This window comes from Ornithodoros turicata, chromosome 4 (genome assembly GCF_037126465.1).
Source record: "Ornithodoros turicata isolate Travis chromosome 4, ASM3712646v1, whole genome shotgun sequence".
Lineage (NCBI taxonomy): Eukaryota > Metazoa > Arthropoda > Arachnida > Ixodida > Argasidae > Ornithodoros > Ornithodoros turicata.
In genome coordinates, this window is record NC_088204.1 from 74,630,569 (window position 1) to 74,648,402 (window position 17,834).

Genomic DNA, 17,834 nt, shown 5'->3' on the forward strand with positions numbered 1-17,834 from the left:
GTGATGTAGGCAAACCCTTATCGTGGTATGTTTCACGATCAATGGGGCAGAGTATCGCCCCTGGCTATGAAACTCCCTATTAAGTTGTTTTTGTTAACCACAATAAAGTTGTTGTTGTTGTTGTTTCACAATATTTGTTTCGTTTCTCTTTTTTGCTTTCTTTTCTTCCTTCTTGTGTTCGCAGTCGCTTGCTGTATCACTCCTTTCGTTCTGCTGGACACGGCTCTTGCCCTTCACGGGTACGATGAGTGCTGATATGTAGTAGTGATGCGCGAAGCTCCTTGCAAGCAAAAAAGAAAAAGAAAACAAAGATCGCGAAACATACCGCGATAAGGGTTTGCTTGTCTTTCTGTGACGTTAAGTGAGGGCGGAGACATCGACGTCACTGTCGCTTCTTCGCCGATCACTTGCGTTTTGCAGCAGACGGCCGAGGTGGTCTATACACCGTTTTCCAGCCAGCCTCACACCCAGCGCCTTCGTACGCAGCACACTCCAGCAAGGAGGAAAGCGATATCAGGGAGGAAGCATACGGCCCGTGTGTTTTCCTTCTCTCTGGAATGTGCGGTAAACAGTTTTCAAAGTGCTCCTGCAACTAGACGGCGGCGCGTTTCAATATGGCGGCATCCACGGGAAAACGGTGTATAGCACGCGCTGCGATTACATTTGTGCTTCATCAGTAGTTCGAGCGGATCATGTGGACATCGGGCTTTAATATCGTAATCGCAACGTGCTCCCTAAAGCCAATAATTAAAACGTTGATTAAAATATCGGTGTTCATTAGTCCCCTAATTGAGAAAAAAATACGGTTTCCTAGTAGCAGTCCCGTCGAGCAATCCAATGACAAAAGTAAAAGCGTGCTAAGGTAACTCCCCCTTTTATTAAAATGTGTTGCAGCTAAAAAGAAACACCCTGTATAAACATGCATAGCATTCGAGTTAATGGAAGTTCACATTGACCAACACTCGAATTACAACAATTAAACGCGCTACGCGCTAAATGTCGTGTCTTTCGAATCCAATTTGTCATAGCAATCTGCGTGTCTCGCATATTGTATTCTGTCCAAATAAGTACTTTTCTCCGCGATGCTAAATATCATTTTATATTTTAATTTTTTATTTGTTTATTTAAGACGGATTGTCTCGGGAGGCACGGCTAGAGGCGCCGAGTGCCATAAACAAATCATAAATGAATAGACCTCTGCCGAAGAAACGTCACCGTGACGTATTCGTGACGTTGGTAGACATAGAGAAACCGAAACAGGGCGGACAGAGAACAACGCTCTTTTACAAGGCCGTATTCCTTCACGGAGGTCAAGGGTCGCTTAACTTTGTATTAATGGTACACACAAATGAGGTTACATTTTTAGTCGCTTTGGTGTCTCCATTCGCGTTGCTAGTCCACCGAAGGGTTGGTTGCTTCGTCTCGAATGTCAATGTCATAATCGTGTGCGCAATGTGGTTTGTTATTAGTTATTACTACTTACTTCGCGCTTGCTTTACAGACACCATTTTAGAGACACCATGTGCACTCCGGGGGAAACTCGTGCCCTTCAGGTTCCTGAAGATGGAAGCGCCGGGTATAGCCATCTTTAGAAATGGCTACCAGAAAGATAGGACTCCGGTAGAATGGAGCAGAGCAAGGCCATACAACTAGTAATATGTAAAGAATTGCATAAAAACCTTACAATATGAAAAGCTATATTTAAACGTGTTTGTAAGTCCCAAACGTCGCCACACCAGCACTGGACAGCGGTTTCGGCCTTATTTCGGTCATCATCAGCGGCGCGTAGGTGGGCGACGTTTCAGCGAGTGGCGTCGGAAGGTTACGTGGAACGTGATGTCCTCCCGTCAGGGTGAGAGACTCACCTCTGAAAGCCCAGTGCACTGGGCTTTCGCCCACCTACGCATTGCTGATGATGGCCCAATAAGGCCGAAACCGCTGTCCAGTGCTGGTGTGGCGTCGTTTGGGACTTATAAACACATGTTCAACGTGCAGCCAAAGAGCTTCTGCTACTTTTCTTCCCTTATATTTAAACGTGGCTTTCTTGTGACTTGTTGATTGTTTGCTACAGTAATTTCAATCTACCAAGTTGGCGGCGCTGGTGTACCATCTGAAGTTATTAGTTTGTGAACAGAGATAGGTATATTACTAGTTTTGAGAAGTATGTCCTCAGTGTATGTGTCCAATGTGCCATCCGTGTGGCAACAATGCTTTCCACGGTAGCTGTCCGTCTCATCACCAGCGTTGCTGGCAGCCTTCCAAGATGGGCAGAGAACGGGAAGGTGGGTGAGCTGTTGTTAGGGGGGGGACAGAGGCGGTGACGTCATCTATTGTTGGAGAATCCGAAACTATCAAGCTTGACGGGTTCTTTAGAAAATTCGTGGAAGCCGCGCAGTTCACTGACTGCACTTTGGGTAGTGAGTATTTCAGGGAGGTTGATTTTTTTATTCGAAACAACATTAATATTGTATTGTTTTTGTTTTACTCCAGAGTGCAGTTTGACCTATAGACCTCTCCTTGTCTGTAAACAAATGACGTCATAGTGTTCCACAGCGCCACCAATTTCGCAGAGTTGAACTACGGTTCGACCCCGAAAGCCACGGTCTTGAGGGGATTACGATGGTTCCTGAAAGGGACGCGACCCTGCTTTTCTTTCAAAAGCAGGCAGCGAACAAGTGCCCACTCGTGGAACCCAGCCCTCCCCTTCCGATTTGTTTCGGTTTCAGTCTGTCTACCAACGTCAAGATGACGTTTCTCGGGTAGATGCCTATTACGACACGCATTCAAGTGCTCAGGGTTGCAAACGACGTGGCGGGGCGAATCAGCATTTGCGTTCGTCAGCGGTTTTAGTTGCTGGAAAAGAAAACTTCGTCAACAGCTATAGCGCTGGTGAATATAGTACTCTCGGAAATAATTTCAAGCATTTGTGTCGCTGTGAGCCGCGTGTCGGGCGACTTGATGCGGTCTGCGTAACATCATGGGCCCGTAATGGCACGGCAAGTGGAAACATTGGTGATGTCAGCTTTTTGCTCCGACGTCACATATTGACTTCAGGAGGGTATATGCTCGTTTGGAACTTACACTGCCACGGTATCCAGTCAGTTTTGGCGACATTTTGATACATATATGTTTTTATATGGAACAGCATATTGATTCGTTCATTATCAGGTTAGTGTAAGTTCGATCTTTACGTTGTTTACGAGGTTGACGTTGCCCAGGTTATAGTCTATATACGCTGTTGACATTTTCCCGCGCGCGACTGTGCATTTTAGGCAGCTTATTTTCAAGCAGGGGGCCACAAAACGTTTATTTCCAGCAGTCCAGCACTTTGTTTCGATGTAAGCCCTTTCTCAGACTGAACCACCCAGGGAATTCCCACTTCCTTTATAAATGAGCTATGAAATCGTCCCCGCAGATAAGCTTCTCAGTTCTCACGGTTCGTCACTGCTGAAGTATACATGATAAGCATTGAAACAAACACAAAATCTCCATTGTTTACCCCCCCCCCTTTTATCGATCAATCAATCAATCTTCAGTACACATGTGAGAAAGATCAGAGAGTCTCAGAGAATCGTAGGAGGGGGGAGGGGGAACCCTCCGCTTCCGATGTTGTATCGCTGTCAGACAATCAAATATCAGTAACGTGATATCAGCCACTCCATTTGGGGAACGTTCTCCTAAAACTCGCTCACAGATGATTATCGTCATAAGCGTATACAATGTATTTGTATGTGACCTATACAGAAACTCCCCATTCGCTCATCTCAAAATAAAGTAGTTGTCCGAATTGGAACGGGCTTCAAGGAGCAAGCTTTTCAAGCGAAGATTTGGAAGTCGAGTTATTTCCAATAACGGAACACACACACACATATATATATATATATATATGGAAATAATTGCCACGAAATACGACAAAGTGAGAACGTAACACGTTGAGTTATATGGTTAGTGAGCACTTGTCCGTCTTTAGGGCCCCTGGAGGTTGAGTAAATGTTTGTTGCTGCCCTAGTGTTTCGCGCCTCGTTCTACAACAGATGCCACAGGTTAGCGACTTATACGGTCTAGCGAAAAAGGGCACGTTTATACGCTGAAGAGAACGTCTTCCATAGCTGGGATAGGAACGAATGGGAAGCATGATATTTTTAAATGCAAATATCAAGTACACGAAGTACGTTTCTCGTGGTTAAACGCGACTAAGAACTACATGAAAAAGTTTTGACATGTAGTGGTGACCAAAGTGACCAAAAATTCTGTAAAGCGTAGCAGATGGCCATTCACCCCATATAGTGATTTGACCACGTTATTTTCGCAAAGCAGGCTCGCGAACTTAGCAACCCCAAACGACGCTCGATATGCCGTATGGACTTTGTAGCCACCCCCCCTCCCGGACCAAACTGTAGGACACCTCAGTCAGCTAGCACTTTCGCATCATTTCGTATGCAACCATTATCGATGTTATTTCACTCGCACAATCCAACACTCACACCTCCCAATCTTTTTCTGATCCTTGTACTAATACCCAGGCAGTGCCGGATTTACAGTGGTGGGGGCCCCGGGGGTGAAAGTGGGGGCCCCGGTGCACTGTGCTGTGGGGGCTCCAATCGTGTAACCTATGTCTATCCAATGTGTTATTCAGACGCGATATGCGTGGACGGAGGACAGATTTTTACCAGGTTTCCGTTTCAGGGATGCGTTTCAGGCATGCAAAACAGATTTCCGTTGGACAAGACCTTTACTGGTGGGGGCCCCGGGGCAAGTGCCCCGTCTGCCCTGCCCTAAATACGGCACTGTACCCAGGCCATAACCCCTTGTCCCCTCTTAAACTGCAGTCCAATAAGTCCAAACCATCATTTGTCCCGTTCTTTGTCCTTGTGCTGCTCACAACTGCACATCTGTTGCACATTTGCCTATTTGTGCTGTGCATTTCTTGGCGACAGTCCGCCGACAAAGGTTCAGCGGGCAACGGAGAAATAACGTCTCTCCGAAATATGGCCCGAAGACAGCTGCGGGAACGCGCTATGTGCCTCCGGGCAAAATGGGGAGGTAACGTGTTCTTTTTTTTTTTTTTCAATTCTTTTTTTAATCCCATCGCTCCGCCAATTCCTAGGACGAACGGCAGCAAACGTGTGCATTTGTCGCGCACGTGGGTACAACAGTGCCATAAACTGTAAAAATTGTTTTCCTCGTCCTCCCGGATGGTGGTTCGAGTTCTGCAATGAGTCATCCTCTTGGCCGGCCAGACCCTGCTTTTTCTTTTCGTTGTTTTTTTGTTCGTTTCGCCAGCTAAAAGCAGCGCTCAGCACGACGACATGGGCGGCCTTTGTCAACACGAAAACAATTAACCACTCAATAGTAGCGGCGCTTCAGAGGCAAGCGCTTTTTTTTGCGAGCTAGTCTGGTCCGAGGTAATAAATCACCAAGGTGGATAGTGGGCACGTGAAGGTTCCCTTGCAGTTCTGCATGTGTCTCTCTTGAGTGTTGCACGAATAAGCTCCAACATTTCTGTGAACTTGTGCGTTGTTTGTATTGGATATTTTTCGACGGAACAGCTCAGCATATCGTCTCATTATTCATGGTAAGTTACAACATTATCATGTGTGTGTATGTCGTATTTGACTGTATATAGTTGCATTTGGAGGAGGGGGCTGAAACACCAAATTACCTTGCCTCCCATTCATTACTGTCCCGCATCCAACAGATATCGCAAAAGACATCCCTGGAACCTCCATGAAGCATGTATTTTGGGTGTCTCATTTTTTCATTGTAGGGATATTCTAGGGCAGGGTTGAGGACATCCCTGGGATGTGTCAAACATCCCCAATATTACAGCCCAGTTATGTCCCTGGGATCAGCTTGCATTGTTGGGGATGTTTGACCTAACGTGAAAAAATTCGTATTAAAAAATCCACTCGTCTGAACATTATGGGATCAAAGCTATTTATCTCGGTGAAGATTTTGCCATGGCATCTGTGCTTATAATATTTAGTTCGTGGGAAATTGAATCTTCCCAGTTGTACTCCAAAATTTGCCAAGTCAACGTCACGTTCTTTTTTTCTTCTTGTGTTTCTTTTCTGTTTACGGAAACAGAAAGCGCATGCCGGATTTTACCGCATTCTATTGGCAAATACATTCCCTTCACTTATGCAATGGTAATAGCGCCCCCCCCCCCCCCAAAAAAAAAAACACAAAACTGGGAAAAGTGTCATTTGGAGATGCGCAAATTGCCGGTGCGAGATCTCCGAAAGAAGCGATGCCATACGAGGAGGCCCATTCAGTTTTCCTTATCCAAGCTATCTGCTGATAACGCCAGCACGGCTGCAACGCGAAGTTATCTGAAAGACGAGCGAGAAAGAAACAAAAACGACATTTTTCGCTCTTTTTTTTTTCAGATTTTAACAAAGCAGTAGAGAATATATTTTACAATGCAGCGGTGTAAATCCGACGTGGGATTTCTGTTTCTGTAAAAAAAAAAGAAAGAGAGATAGAGAGAAGAAAAAAGAAAGACAAAACGTGATGTTGACTTGCCAAATTTTGGAGATCAATTGGGAAAATTCAATTTCACGTGAATTAAATTCATAAAAACGCTCAGAAGAATTAAATGAAACACCCTGTACACTTTTCAACCATAGTTCGAAGGAAAAAAATAAATACCAGTGAAAAAGAAAGGAAAAGTAGATACGTTGCTTTGGCTCGCTGCCAATGATATCGTCAAACAGGCGGTTTTTAGCAAGCAGGAGCCCGTAGCATATTTGTGTTGAACTGTTTCGCTTGCCAAATTTTTATATGTCCTTGCAAAAGGGTACAGAACTCCGTTGTGAATTTGAGGTGCGTAGCCACACAAAATGGGGCCTCCTGATCCTTTGCAACGTTAATCTTTGTGGTTACGATGAAATTTAGCTTTGTTTCCCTGAGGCAAGTATCATCGGCTAAGGATTGGGAAACAGTAGCGCTGTGAGGGCATTCTTTAAAAAAATAAAATAAAGAAAGGTCTAAGCTGAGTGTAACAAAGAGGATGGCATGGACAAAGAGGCAGTTAGAAAAAAGTCAGTTCTAATGATGAATTTTGCAAGAGAACGAGCTGTATGGGGTTGGGCTTGAGTATGTGTGGACATCACCGTGCGCAAAATCTTCCACCTCGTGCGCCGACGGTTTGCCGCTTGCTTCGCCTGGACCGCGGCCTGGACACCACATCGATCGCTGGAGCTCAAACATGAATCACATATGCTCTCTCAAAATATTACTTTCCAATGGGATATTTCTTGACTTTGTACGATTGATTTTCTTGTTTTCTATCTTGTTGTGAGATAAACGTTGTTTGTAGATTAGTAAAGCTCTCGTAAAATCTAAGGTCAATCTCTGCTCTGCATTCCGCTAACGCAGCCCTTAAGTTTCCTGGGACTCTCATTTGCGCTTATCGACTGTACGAGATGAGGTCCATCCTTAATGTTGAAAAAAAATCCGCCCTTAGCGGTAACGATTTCATTCTCTGGGCAAATGCACAACCTAAGCGCCTGCCCTTGACACCCAAAAAAACTTCTCAGGTCACACGTGCACTTATTACCATGTTAAATGTCATCTCACTACTCCTTTAAAACAAGCGCAACGAAAAAATAATTTTTCCATTTTCGTGAACAAGTATGAACTTTAATGATACGACAAATGACACAAAAATATGCCCATTGCACCAGTAGAACCATCTTCAGTATCAACGCAACTTACGCAAAACAAAACAAAAAAATCGCGACGTAGGTAGCAACACGCAAGAGATGCAATAAAAATATTGGAGAGTCAGGCACAATATATGCACATTTGTGATCAGCACCACAACAATGATACAACTTGGAAACGCAGATGAATTATAAGAGTGGCTCGTAACATGACGGTAGCAAAATTGAGTTTCATGTTGCAGGATAAGATAAAATCTGTGTCAGAAGCAACAGATGCATCGTTCCCTCCACTTCAAAATAGGAAGAGGCAGCACCCAAGCCTTTTTGCACAAGAATGTGTCAAGCTTAGCACTAATAATGAGTGGAGGCTGGTATTAACCGTGGAATGATGTGCTTGTGGAATGGGGTTCTATGGTATCCTAAGCAACACACCTAGCCTGACTGCAATTTGAAGCAAGGAAGACGGCATGTTTTACAAACGGTTTTGAGAAGGAGTTGCTGAGATTGCACTGAAATCTTTTTACATGATTGATGAAAGTGTTAAGACACAACAACTGGCATGCACTAAATGCCTATTGTACAGCTCCCAAAAGGAAACATGATTTTTGTCCCAAAATTTTCAAAAAATATAAAAATCTGAAATCACAAGGAGTAGGTCCTTGTGATATCAGGTTTTATTATATATATATTTTTTAAAATTTCCGATCCCGTTACAGTGTTCCCGCTTTTGTTTAATGGGTGCACTTTAAGATGTTGCGATCTTAGGCTAATTGCACTCCTTATGTTACACTTGCACCTCGTAGTAACCAGTAAAATGAGTATTGTAAATCTGTGATCTAAGAAAGCCATAAAAAACCGAGTAGTACGTATATTTATGCACTAAGTGTGTGGCTCACACCTCAATGAAGGCAACAAAAGTCACACTTGTAAAAACGTGTCTCAATTTGCCGTAGCTGAAACCACTCCAGCTGATATTGGCACCAAGCCCCTTCGATTCACTGAAATTGCAGTAGCACCATAACAATGCACGCTCATATACTGAGCAGTTTACAAGCTGCACTTGGATCAACTTTTACAAAGGCACTTCCTCAGAGTCTTCTGACACACAGCGGAAAGCTGTGATTCGTATCAAATGCTCTACGTTTGCAGCAAACCGCATTTCTTGTACGCAGCTAAATATATCATGTACGTTCACACAGAACAAAGTTTTCTGAATGTCTCCTCGCAACGCTTCTTGACGAAGTCTCATACTTTTAAAGCCCCCGAATGCTCACTCGTGACATGTTGCGTTCTATTTCAGTGGCATGAAATCAAGTCGCACTCGTATGACAAAAAACACTATTGAGAATCATGTTTGAAACACTGAGATGCAGACACTGTTTAGCAAAATTCAGTATTCAAAAACAAAAGTGGGGCATTACATCACCATTTTTTTTAAACTGGTTTGTTGCAGTCCAATGCCCTCTTTGCTTTTTTTTGTTTTTTTTAAGACAGACTAATATTTTGCTGGCATTAATTTCTTGGAAAAAAAAAAAAAAAAAACAATTGAGGGTGCAAACTTAGGCCCTCACAAAAGTTACTGCCGAAATTATTGACTCCCCATATGTCATCGTTTAAATAAAGTTGTTGCTTTTACTGCATTAGGCTCTATCCATTCTCTCCACAGAGAGGTCTGCGAAAAAACAGGACAAAGCAGCCCTGTATGAACTTCACCTCGAGAAAAAGAACAATGCTGCAGTTTAACTGCAGTGCTACCGTTTCGTTGCACATATATTTTGGACATAGTTTCAATGCTAAAGACCACGACCTATTCGACTATAACGACCACGTCACATTCGGCGACCCTTATGACGAGCCCGTCCGCAAGATCCGCTAGGGGCGCTAATCGTCGGCCCGCGAGATCTACATTGTGATTGGACAATACAAAATTTGAATTTTGAATGCGTAGAAGCCGACGTACGATCACTGTAGCAGACGACAGCAACAGCTTCTATGAACACGTGTAGAATGATGATGATAATCAACTTTAGAAAAGAGCATCTCCCGTGCGACATCCTCCGCTCGTACAAAAATACTAAGGTAAGCCGAAGTACAAAGTATTGTAGACATTGAGAGAGCAATAACGGGGCCAATAAGTAGCGCCACCGCTGGCTTCCAAATGCGGTGCTGGGAAGGGGTTCCCATGACACGGTCGCTATTAATCTAGTAGGTCTTGATAAAGACTACAGATGTAAACAAGCAAACAGCAGTCAAATGAACTGCGATTGTGATGAACGAGAGGAGTATTACCCTACAAAACTTTTACGAGTCTTTCAACCTCTCAAACGGCACAGTACAACGGAGACGCTGCCGCCACAAAACAGGTGCGTAGGCCGATTCAGTAGCACACTGGGATCCAAGCTCCCCCTTCGTCCTTGCGGAAGTAGTGGGGCCGGTTGTCCGGAAACACCGTGACTCCCGGAAATGGGTGTTGCTGGATGTACTTGAGCGCCGCCCGGACTTGCATGACAAACATCGGGGACTCGACCTCAGGCGACGTCGACAGGTGCTGTAACGAAAAAGGAGTGGCCAGCACGCGGCCAAATGAGGTGCCACGATGAGACGGTGGAACCCCTCTTTAGCAAAACCGGTCGGGACTAAGCTATGGGTTTACTATATCGTGAGCATCTTAAAGGGGCACTAAAAATGCAAAAACAACTTGCTCTCAAATGAAAGTTTATATTTCAATTAGTATAATGCAAGCAAAATTAGTTCACACAGAGCTACCATGCGGAACCCTTCGCTCAACGACCTACAGGGTTAGTCTAGCAAATGTTACACATTTTGATCGCATCGTAAAAATAGAAGACGGGGTTCATCCAGCACCAAACTTTGCAGACTGGTAGCCATTTGTCTGAAGTTTTGTTGGAATTTTTTCTGAGTATTATGGTCCTGTAGAAGAAGAATTAAAAATCAAGCAAAATCTCGCCCCATGCTTTTTCAATGACTTATCTCACTCAAAAGCCGCCATTTTCTGCTCTGTGCGCACCAGTTTCATTTCACCACACACAGGTGGCACTAGCATACAGAACAAGACTGGAACAAGACGATTGGTGCATAACGTCAGAATCGGCATGTGACATCGTTCTAGGCAGCGCTACCTGTGGAAAGTGATGTGAATGTGAAGCAGACACAAGAAAAAATGGCGGTGTTTGTGTGGGATAGGCCATTGAAAATGCATGGAGCGAGATTTTGCTTTATTTTTACTTTTCTTTCTACATGACCATAGCGCTTACAAAAAATTCGAATGAAACTTCAGGTAAATGGCTATCGGTCAGCCAAGTTTGGGATGGGCCAAACCTAGCCTTCTTTTTTTACAGTGCGATCGAAATGTGTAACGTTTGCTATAATAACCCTGTAGAATGCAGGGTCACACCTGATGCAGATGACCATCTTCTGCATCTACCCAGCACAACTTGGACCGTCGTGTAACAGCCCCTCAAAAGGTGCTCCGCGTTTACCTCAACGCCTCAAAGGCACAACCTGGGTGCCTGTGTGTACTGAAGTATAGTACTGCATCAAAGTTACCTGCAGGATGAAGTCGTCATTCTGAGCAAGCCAAAGGTCCACACCCCGCATGGGCTCGTAGTTGAAGGGACCGATTCGCATCATTCCCAACGAGCAATCGTAGATGTCATTCATCTGCAGTACGATTATGCAGGATCAAATTACAATCGACACTAATGCTATGCATAGAAGCCTGAAGTTTTCGGGAAATATTTTTTTCTAAATTCGGGGGGCTAAAAATTGGGTGAATAAACGTGCGCACTAAATTCATGCGAACGGGGGTGAAAAGAACTTCCAGTACGCTAAATTCGGGGAGAAATCGGGCTCAGTTACTTAAAGTAGTAGTGGTCTGGTAAAGTAGTGGTCTGGTACAGATGGTAATGTAACTGCATTTGCTGCCACACAACTAAGTTAATGCATTTCTACAGACATCCCAGTGAGGGCAATTTGCCGGGTAAAAATCTTTTTTTTTCACCCTAAAGATGCAATCTTCGATTCGGGGTGTAAGTCGGGTAAAAACCCAAAAATTTCAGGCTCTAGTTATGCATCGCTATCGGGCAACCTCGTGTCACCGCATACCAACTACGCGTACCTCGTGACAACCGGTAAAATGCCTGGCCGATCGAAGTGGCAGCTCGGGTCCTTTGTCGGGAAAAGTCGCTGGGAATATTTCGCCGCTTTTGATGTTGACTCCTGCAGTCGTCGAAAAGACCGCAAGGACACCAAAAACTCTGAGCGTCGCTCAAATACAACGTGCTTGCACTTGAGGAAACAATTACCTATGCCGTAGATAGTGGGCCAGTTCAGATTCCCGCGGAGGACGTTGTTCAGTTCTGCGACGAAATTGAGAAATCGCAACAGGTCTGATCAAACGGCAAGTTTCTCAAAAAGATTGACAAGTAGAGGTAGGACTATCGAAGAACGCGTTGGTTACACTAGGACACGTTCAAAGAATGTGATGAAGATGAGAGCGTACTACACATACACAGCATTCGACTGCAACAAATGTTTGTTGAGAGTCTCCCCGCCCAGAAGGCTAACCACCCCAAATCCCCACGAAGAATGGTAACCTCATTCGGACCTCTTGAGTGCGGAATGTTTCCTTTGCTTCCCTTCTGCAGCGGATGCAGGCGGAATTTTGCGAGCCACATTGTGTGTGCGTGGGATTAACGATTTTTGTTCTCGGTTCAACATGACCGGTGATGTGTTCCTTGAGCTGTTTACTGCAACTATAACGTGAGCTATCGTCACCACAGCCATCCCATTTTTTTGAACGTGTCCGAGGCTGACAAGCTTGCAACTCACCGCACAAACAGGCAGTAATAAGATGCAGGTTGACCGGCTGCTTATGAAATGCATCTGGGAAGTTAACACGAAAATTGTTAATACGAGATAAAATCACAAATACGAATAAAGCGTCTCATTAGGCGCCAGCAAGGTCAGAACGAAACCTCACAGAGCAACTGTGTTGCCAGTCCCTCGGAGTAAGCCCTCCGATCGAGAAATCCGCCGACGAGGTAAACTTCGAACCTGCAAAAAAAAAAAAAAAAGTAGTTTGTCGGGAGTTCATTTGTGTGCCAGATTGTTAGACTTATCAGTTTTTTTGTTTTTTTTTAACCCTACCGGCCATCTGGAACGGGAAGCGACAGCTCTTGCACCCTCCTCACCATAGCAGCTGCGCCATGTTCTAGACCAGACCCGTCAAAATGGCCCAGTGCCACTGCGCCCGAACCTAAGGAGCGAGGAATTGAGGTGTGTAAGTCTCTGAATGGTCTACGAAGGCTCCAAGTCGGGGCTGCAGTAAGTTCATTTTATGCGGCGTACTAAAACTCGCTTATTTTCTAGATTTCTCGAGTAGTGCAGCTTCTATAACAGCCAATCCCAGAGATCGATCGACCCAGGGCTACGTTTCTTTATCGGTGGCAGAAAATTGCAGGTCAGTCCTGATCGGATCTGTGTGTCTCTGCAATACGAGACTTCAGAAAATCCTAGGGACCTTAGTGCGATGTTGAACTCTGGGAACTTGCTGATAACAATGAGGGATAAGGTCTCCAAGCTGTTTCGGTTCCTTCCGTCCTGGCCGGTTGTCCGCGAGGCAGATTGTTTCGAGGTGTCCAGGTCAGCGAAAGCGAAACGTGAAGGACACATGCAGTTCTCCCTTCCCCTCATTCCAGTAATCTCCCAGGATGCAAAGCTTGCGCAGGGAGCACTGGGATTGGAATTTTCTGAACTTTCTTTTCTGAACTCGTTTATTGAAATAGCAGCGATGCAAAGCGTTGTCTTGGAAACGTCGTTTCCTCCAGGATACTGCGAAAACCCCGAAGGATTATGTTCTAGACTACCTGGCAAACTATTCTAGAATCCCCTGCCAAAACACCATGGTGTCCAAAGCCAATAATTTCTAGTTTACAATTGGACTCATTAAATGAATGCTCATCGCTCCTGACGAACAAGTCCTGGTACCAGAAAGCTACATCGACTGCACAAATATGCCTAACCAATGGCACTTGCTTGGATCTTACGTAGCAAACTGGGATTTGGCACGAGCAATTGCCAGAGGTGTCCCAATGCTTAGCATTGCCGCCACCAGTTGTACCTGTGTCATGTGTAATCTTTCGGAACATATGATGCAAGACTTTTTTTAATGGTTCATAGCGAAATAAGATAATCAGTGTTCCTTGCTGGATTTCTCATGCTGTCCAATCAACAGGCAAGAGGATGTCTGTATGTGGTACAATGATGATTATTTACAGACTCTATCCTTTGCGATTTCTTGCCGCTGCAGTATCAAAGTGAGAAGCGCTACGAGATAAATGAAACTACATTTTACATATTTTTGCAAAATATTATACAAAGAGAACATTAAGAGTGTTCACAGCAGTACATGACAATCAGGATGAACCCCTACCACCAATAGAATTACAGACGCCCTTAGCTCCAAGATAACATGTACTAATTACAGTAAAACCTCGATAATTCGACACCCGTTAATTCGGAAATTCGGATAAATCGGACGACCCGCGCGGTCCCGGCAAACGTCTGCACAAGTCTATGGGAAGGAGCGCTCGTTAATTCGGCAGCAGTCGCGTGCGCACCGGATAATTCGAACAACCACGGCTCGAGGGAAGCGCACGGGTGCTCAACAGCGGACGCCAAAACGGTAAAAAAAGACGGCAAAGTGCGGCGTACACATCGCCATTGTCATCAGTGCCGTGACGTTGATGACGTCAGGCGCCATCTTGAAGCGAAATCTAGTTTTAAACCACGTGTATACGTCAGTCTTTCTACGACGTGCATGCTGTTCTGACATGGCTCCTCCTGCGAAGCGTGCTAAGTACGAGACCAAGGACCTTGCAACAAAAGTCGAGATTCTTAAAGCGCTGAAGGATGGTGTCCCAAGACAGGAAGTGATGAAAAAATATGATGTGAAAAGGAGCACTTTGGCAACATACGTGAAGAATGAGGCACAGATCATCGCGGCCATGGAAGGTGAGAAGTTCCACGGAAAGCGGAAACGCCTTCGTACAGCGGCGTACCCGCAATTGGAAGACGCTGTTCTTCGTTGGATTGTGAACTCGCGCGATGCACAGTTACCTCTGAGTGGGCCCCTTATTTGCACGCAAGCCGAGAACTTTGCAGCAAAAATGGGGATTGAAGCATTCAAAGCTTCGGAAGGTTGGTTTTCGCGATTCAAAGAACGCCACGGACTTATCTTCCGAAACATCTGCGGGGAGAGAGCTGCTGTTGATGAAGACGTCGTCAGAGATTGGCGGTGCGTTCGGCTCCGGGAGCACATAGCCGCCTACGAGCCCTGTGACGTGTTTAATGCGGACGAGACCGCTCTTTTCTTCAAAGCACTGCCAGACAAGACTATCACGCTCAAGGGAGACCCATGCGTCGGCGGTAAAAGGAGCAAAGAGAGAGTGACCGTCCTTCTGGCCGCGAATATGACTGGGACAGAGCGTTTGCCATTGCTTGTCATAGGGAAAGCACAGAAGCCCAGGTGCTTCAAAAACCTCAAGCAACTCCCGGTGGAGTATTGTGCCAATCAGAAGGCCTGGATGACGTCCGACATTTGGCGAAGTTGGCTGCAGAAGCTGGACCGTCATTTCCGCGCTAAAGAGCGCAAGGTGCTCCTTGTTGTTGACAACTGCAGCGCGCACTGCAACGTGTCTGACCTTGAGTGGGTCAAGGTGGTGTTTTTCCCGCCCAACACAACGTCTGCCTTACAGCCAATGGACCAAGGCATTATACACTACGTAAAGCGAAGATACCGACGACATGTCCTGGAACGCATGCTGCTCTGCATGGGTACCGGCAGGCAGTATGATGTGACGCTGCTCAGCGCTGTTCATATTTTGGCGCACGTGTGGACAAGCACACCAGCTGAAATTGTGGCGAACTGCTTTCGCCATTGCGGGTTTGTGCAATACATGCATCAGGACTGCGACCAGTTGGAGGACGTAACATCTCACGAAAACGAAGAGGACGACGATCATTTTCGTGGCGTCCTCCCACCCGCCGTGCAAATCGCAGATTACATCTCTATTGACGACGGTGTCGCTGTCGCCGGCCAGCTTACGGACGAAGACATCGTCAACGAGGTGTTGGGTGCCGATGACAACGCTGCATCGGACGAGGATTGTGAGAAAGAGCTGCCGCGACGGCGGACTGTTACAGAAGCGGCGGAAGCCCTTGCTGTTTTGGAAGACTTTTGTTGTAGTGCTCCCGGCGGTGCCGAAGCAGTGCAGCACTTGGCAGTTATAAGAAAAGTTGTCTTAAACGCCCAAATTTCATGTACAAGGCAGACCACACTCTCGCAGTTCTTTTCGTAATAAAGGTACGTTGATAATGGCAAGTTTACCTGGTATTTTGTTGCCCGTTCGATAATTCGACATTCGGATAATTCGGACATTTTCGGTGGTCCCCCGCGATCCGAATTAACGAGGTTTTACTGTACCACGTGTTTATCGCTGAGCATGCTCACCTGTATGTCGCACGACTGCCATAATGCACGTCGTGGCTTCGTCCGTTCCCAGTACGCTGACATTTTCTGAAAGAGTCACAGAACGACCATCACATCAAGCAGTGCTAGATCTGTCCCACGATTCATCATCATTACAGATATTTACTCACTGTCTTGAGCAACGGTCACAGCAAACTCCCGTTGCTTAACGTACAAAAGGCCAAGCGGACCAATCACTTTGGGAACTTGGGAAGTCAAGCCGGCAGATATCTCCTTAAGAGCAAAACAAAGAAGGTGAAGAGATAAATCATACTTATGGTGCTATAACAAGACTCCTGCTTACTTTGAAGTGCGGATAGGTCTCAAACAGTGTCCTTGTATCAGGTGGCAGCTGGTCGATCACACCACCGTTGATGACGAGAGGCATCTTGCCGTCGAGCTCTAGCAAACCAAACGACAAGTACTTTATCAAAATCATCATTCAGATTCGACCAACAATTCTTATCAGATCCTGGATTCATCAGACTTACGAGGGTTTTTCCACCACACAAAACCATGCACAAGAAGAGCCAGACAGGTTTGAAATTAAGCGAAGCAGATGAGAGTTTACCTGTCGTCTGCTATAGCTCGACGACCGTTCGTGTCTGCTAAACCTCTTCGCGTGTTTCAGAGACAGCGTAAAGTTCGACGAACGCGCACAACTACCATGCCACTGACTTCCCTGTAGTTACGGGGGAGAAAGAGACGCACACAGGCCCGGCTTTGTAAGCCAGGAATTCATTATTTGGAACGGGGTCGAAGATCAGGAGGTCAGGCGCTTTACAAGGAGCACCTGTTCGGAAAGGAAGTGGCGAACTCGAATAGTTACGAAAAAGTATGAACCTCCTGCACTGGCCTCGCTTCGAAGCAGAGTTGGTCACTTTAACTAGAAGCAATGAATCGTCCGTCCGGTTAAACATGTCAGGAATCACAGATGGGAATTATGCTCTTTGTTTTCCCGCGGTCTGCCCAAACAGGTTATGCCGTCCAGAAAGTTCTCAGAACTTTTCTAATGGACTTTCTTGTCCTTTCAGCTTCCAAGACATGTTTGACGCTATGGTGGGGCTCCGTGCACGGATCTTCATGTATCAGATTGGGCTCCGATGCACACATGCAAGATGTAACGCGGTTTCTAAATTTGCAAATAAAACAAAAATGCCTTTTGTTTGTGACGTGTACGCAATGCCAAATGCGATGCGCAAAGCCGCGTGCATCGTACGCTATGTTGAGATAAGAGTAACAAAAATGAGTGTGATCCCGGTTTCTTTGTGTTTCCAGCCCATTTGAAGCATCGGAGTCGAAGACGCAGTGTCAAATTTCCTGAGAGCATCGCTCACCGCCGATCGCTCAAAAGTTTAGAGCTGCATCTCCCGAGAATTCTGGTGTCCTGCAACCCCGATGCATGCAAAACAACTCGTCGACTGTCATTAAAGATGCACCCACCTGAGATTCTATGACATTATATGGTGCACGAGTGATATCCTGCTAGAGAAACGCAAGCACAGCATGTAAACAAACAACCACAAAAGTTCGGAAAGTTCACCACCTTTCCGACTGGTAGATCACATTGGTTTCCGGTTTGCAGAGTTGTCCTTATACCTTACGCAGTGCTATGC

The 17,834-nt window shown here is 45.6% G+C and overlaps 1 protein-coding gene across 1 annotated transcript; it reads right to left on the minus strand.

The window, feature by feature from the left end:
- Window positions 1-7,622: 7,622 nt before the first annotated feature.
- Window positions 7,623-17,779, minus strand: LOC135391872 (protein N-terminal asparagine amidohydrolase-like). Its single transcript, XM_064622386.1, has 11 exons — window positions 17,662-17,779; window positions 16,523-16,620; window positions 16,350-16,452; window positions 16,201-16,266; window positions 12,837-12,945; window positions 12,670-12,743; window positions 12,519-12,572; window positions 11,993-12,046; window positions 11,806-11,906; window positions 11,235-11,348; window positions 7,623-10,215 (listed from the first exon to the last, which is right to left on the minus strand). Exons 2-11 carry the CDS (start codon window positions 16,604-16,606, stop codon window positions 10,045-10,047), a joined length of 930 nt encoding a protein of 309 aa, XP_064478456.1. The 5' UTR covers window positions 16,607-16,620; window positions 17,662-17,779; the 3' UTR covers window positions 7,623-10,044.
- Window positions 17,780-17,834: the final 55 nt, after the last annotated feature.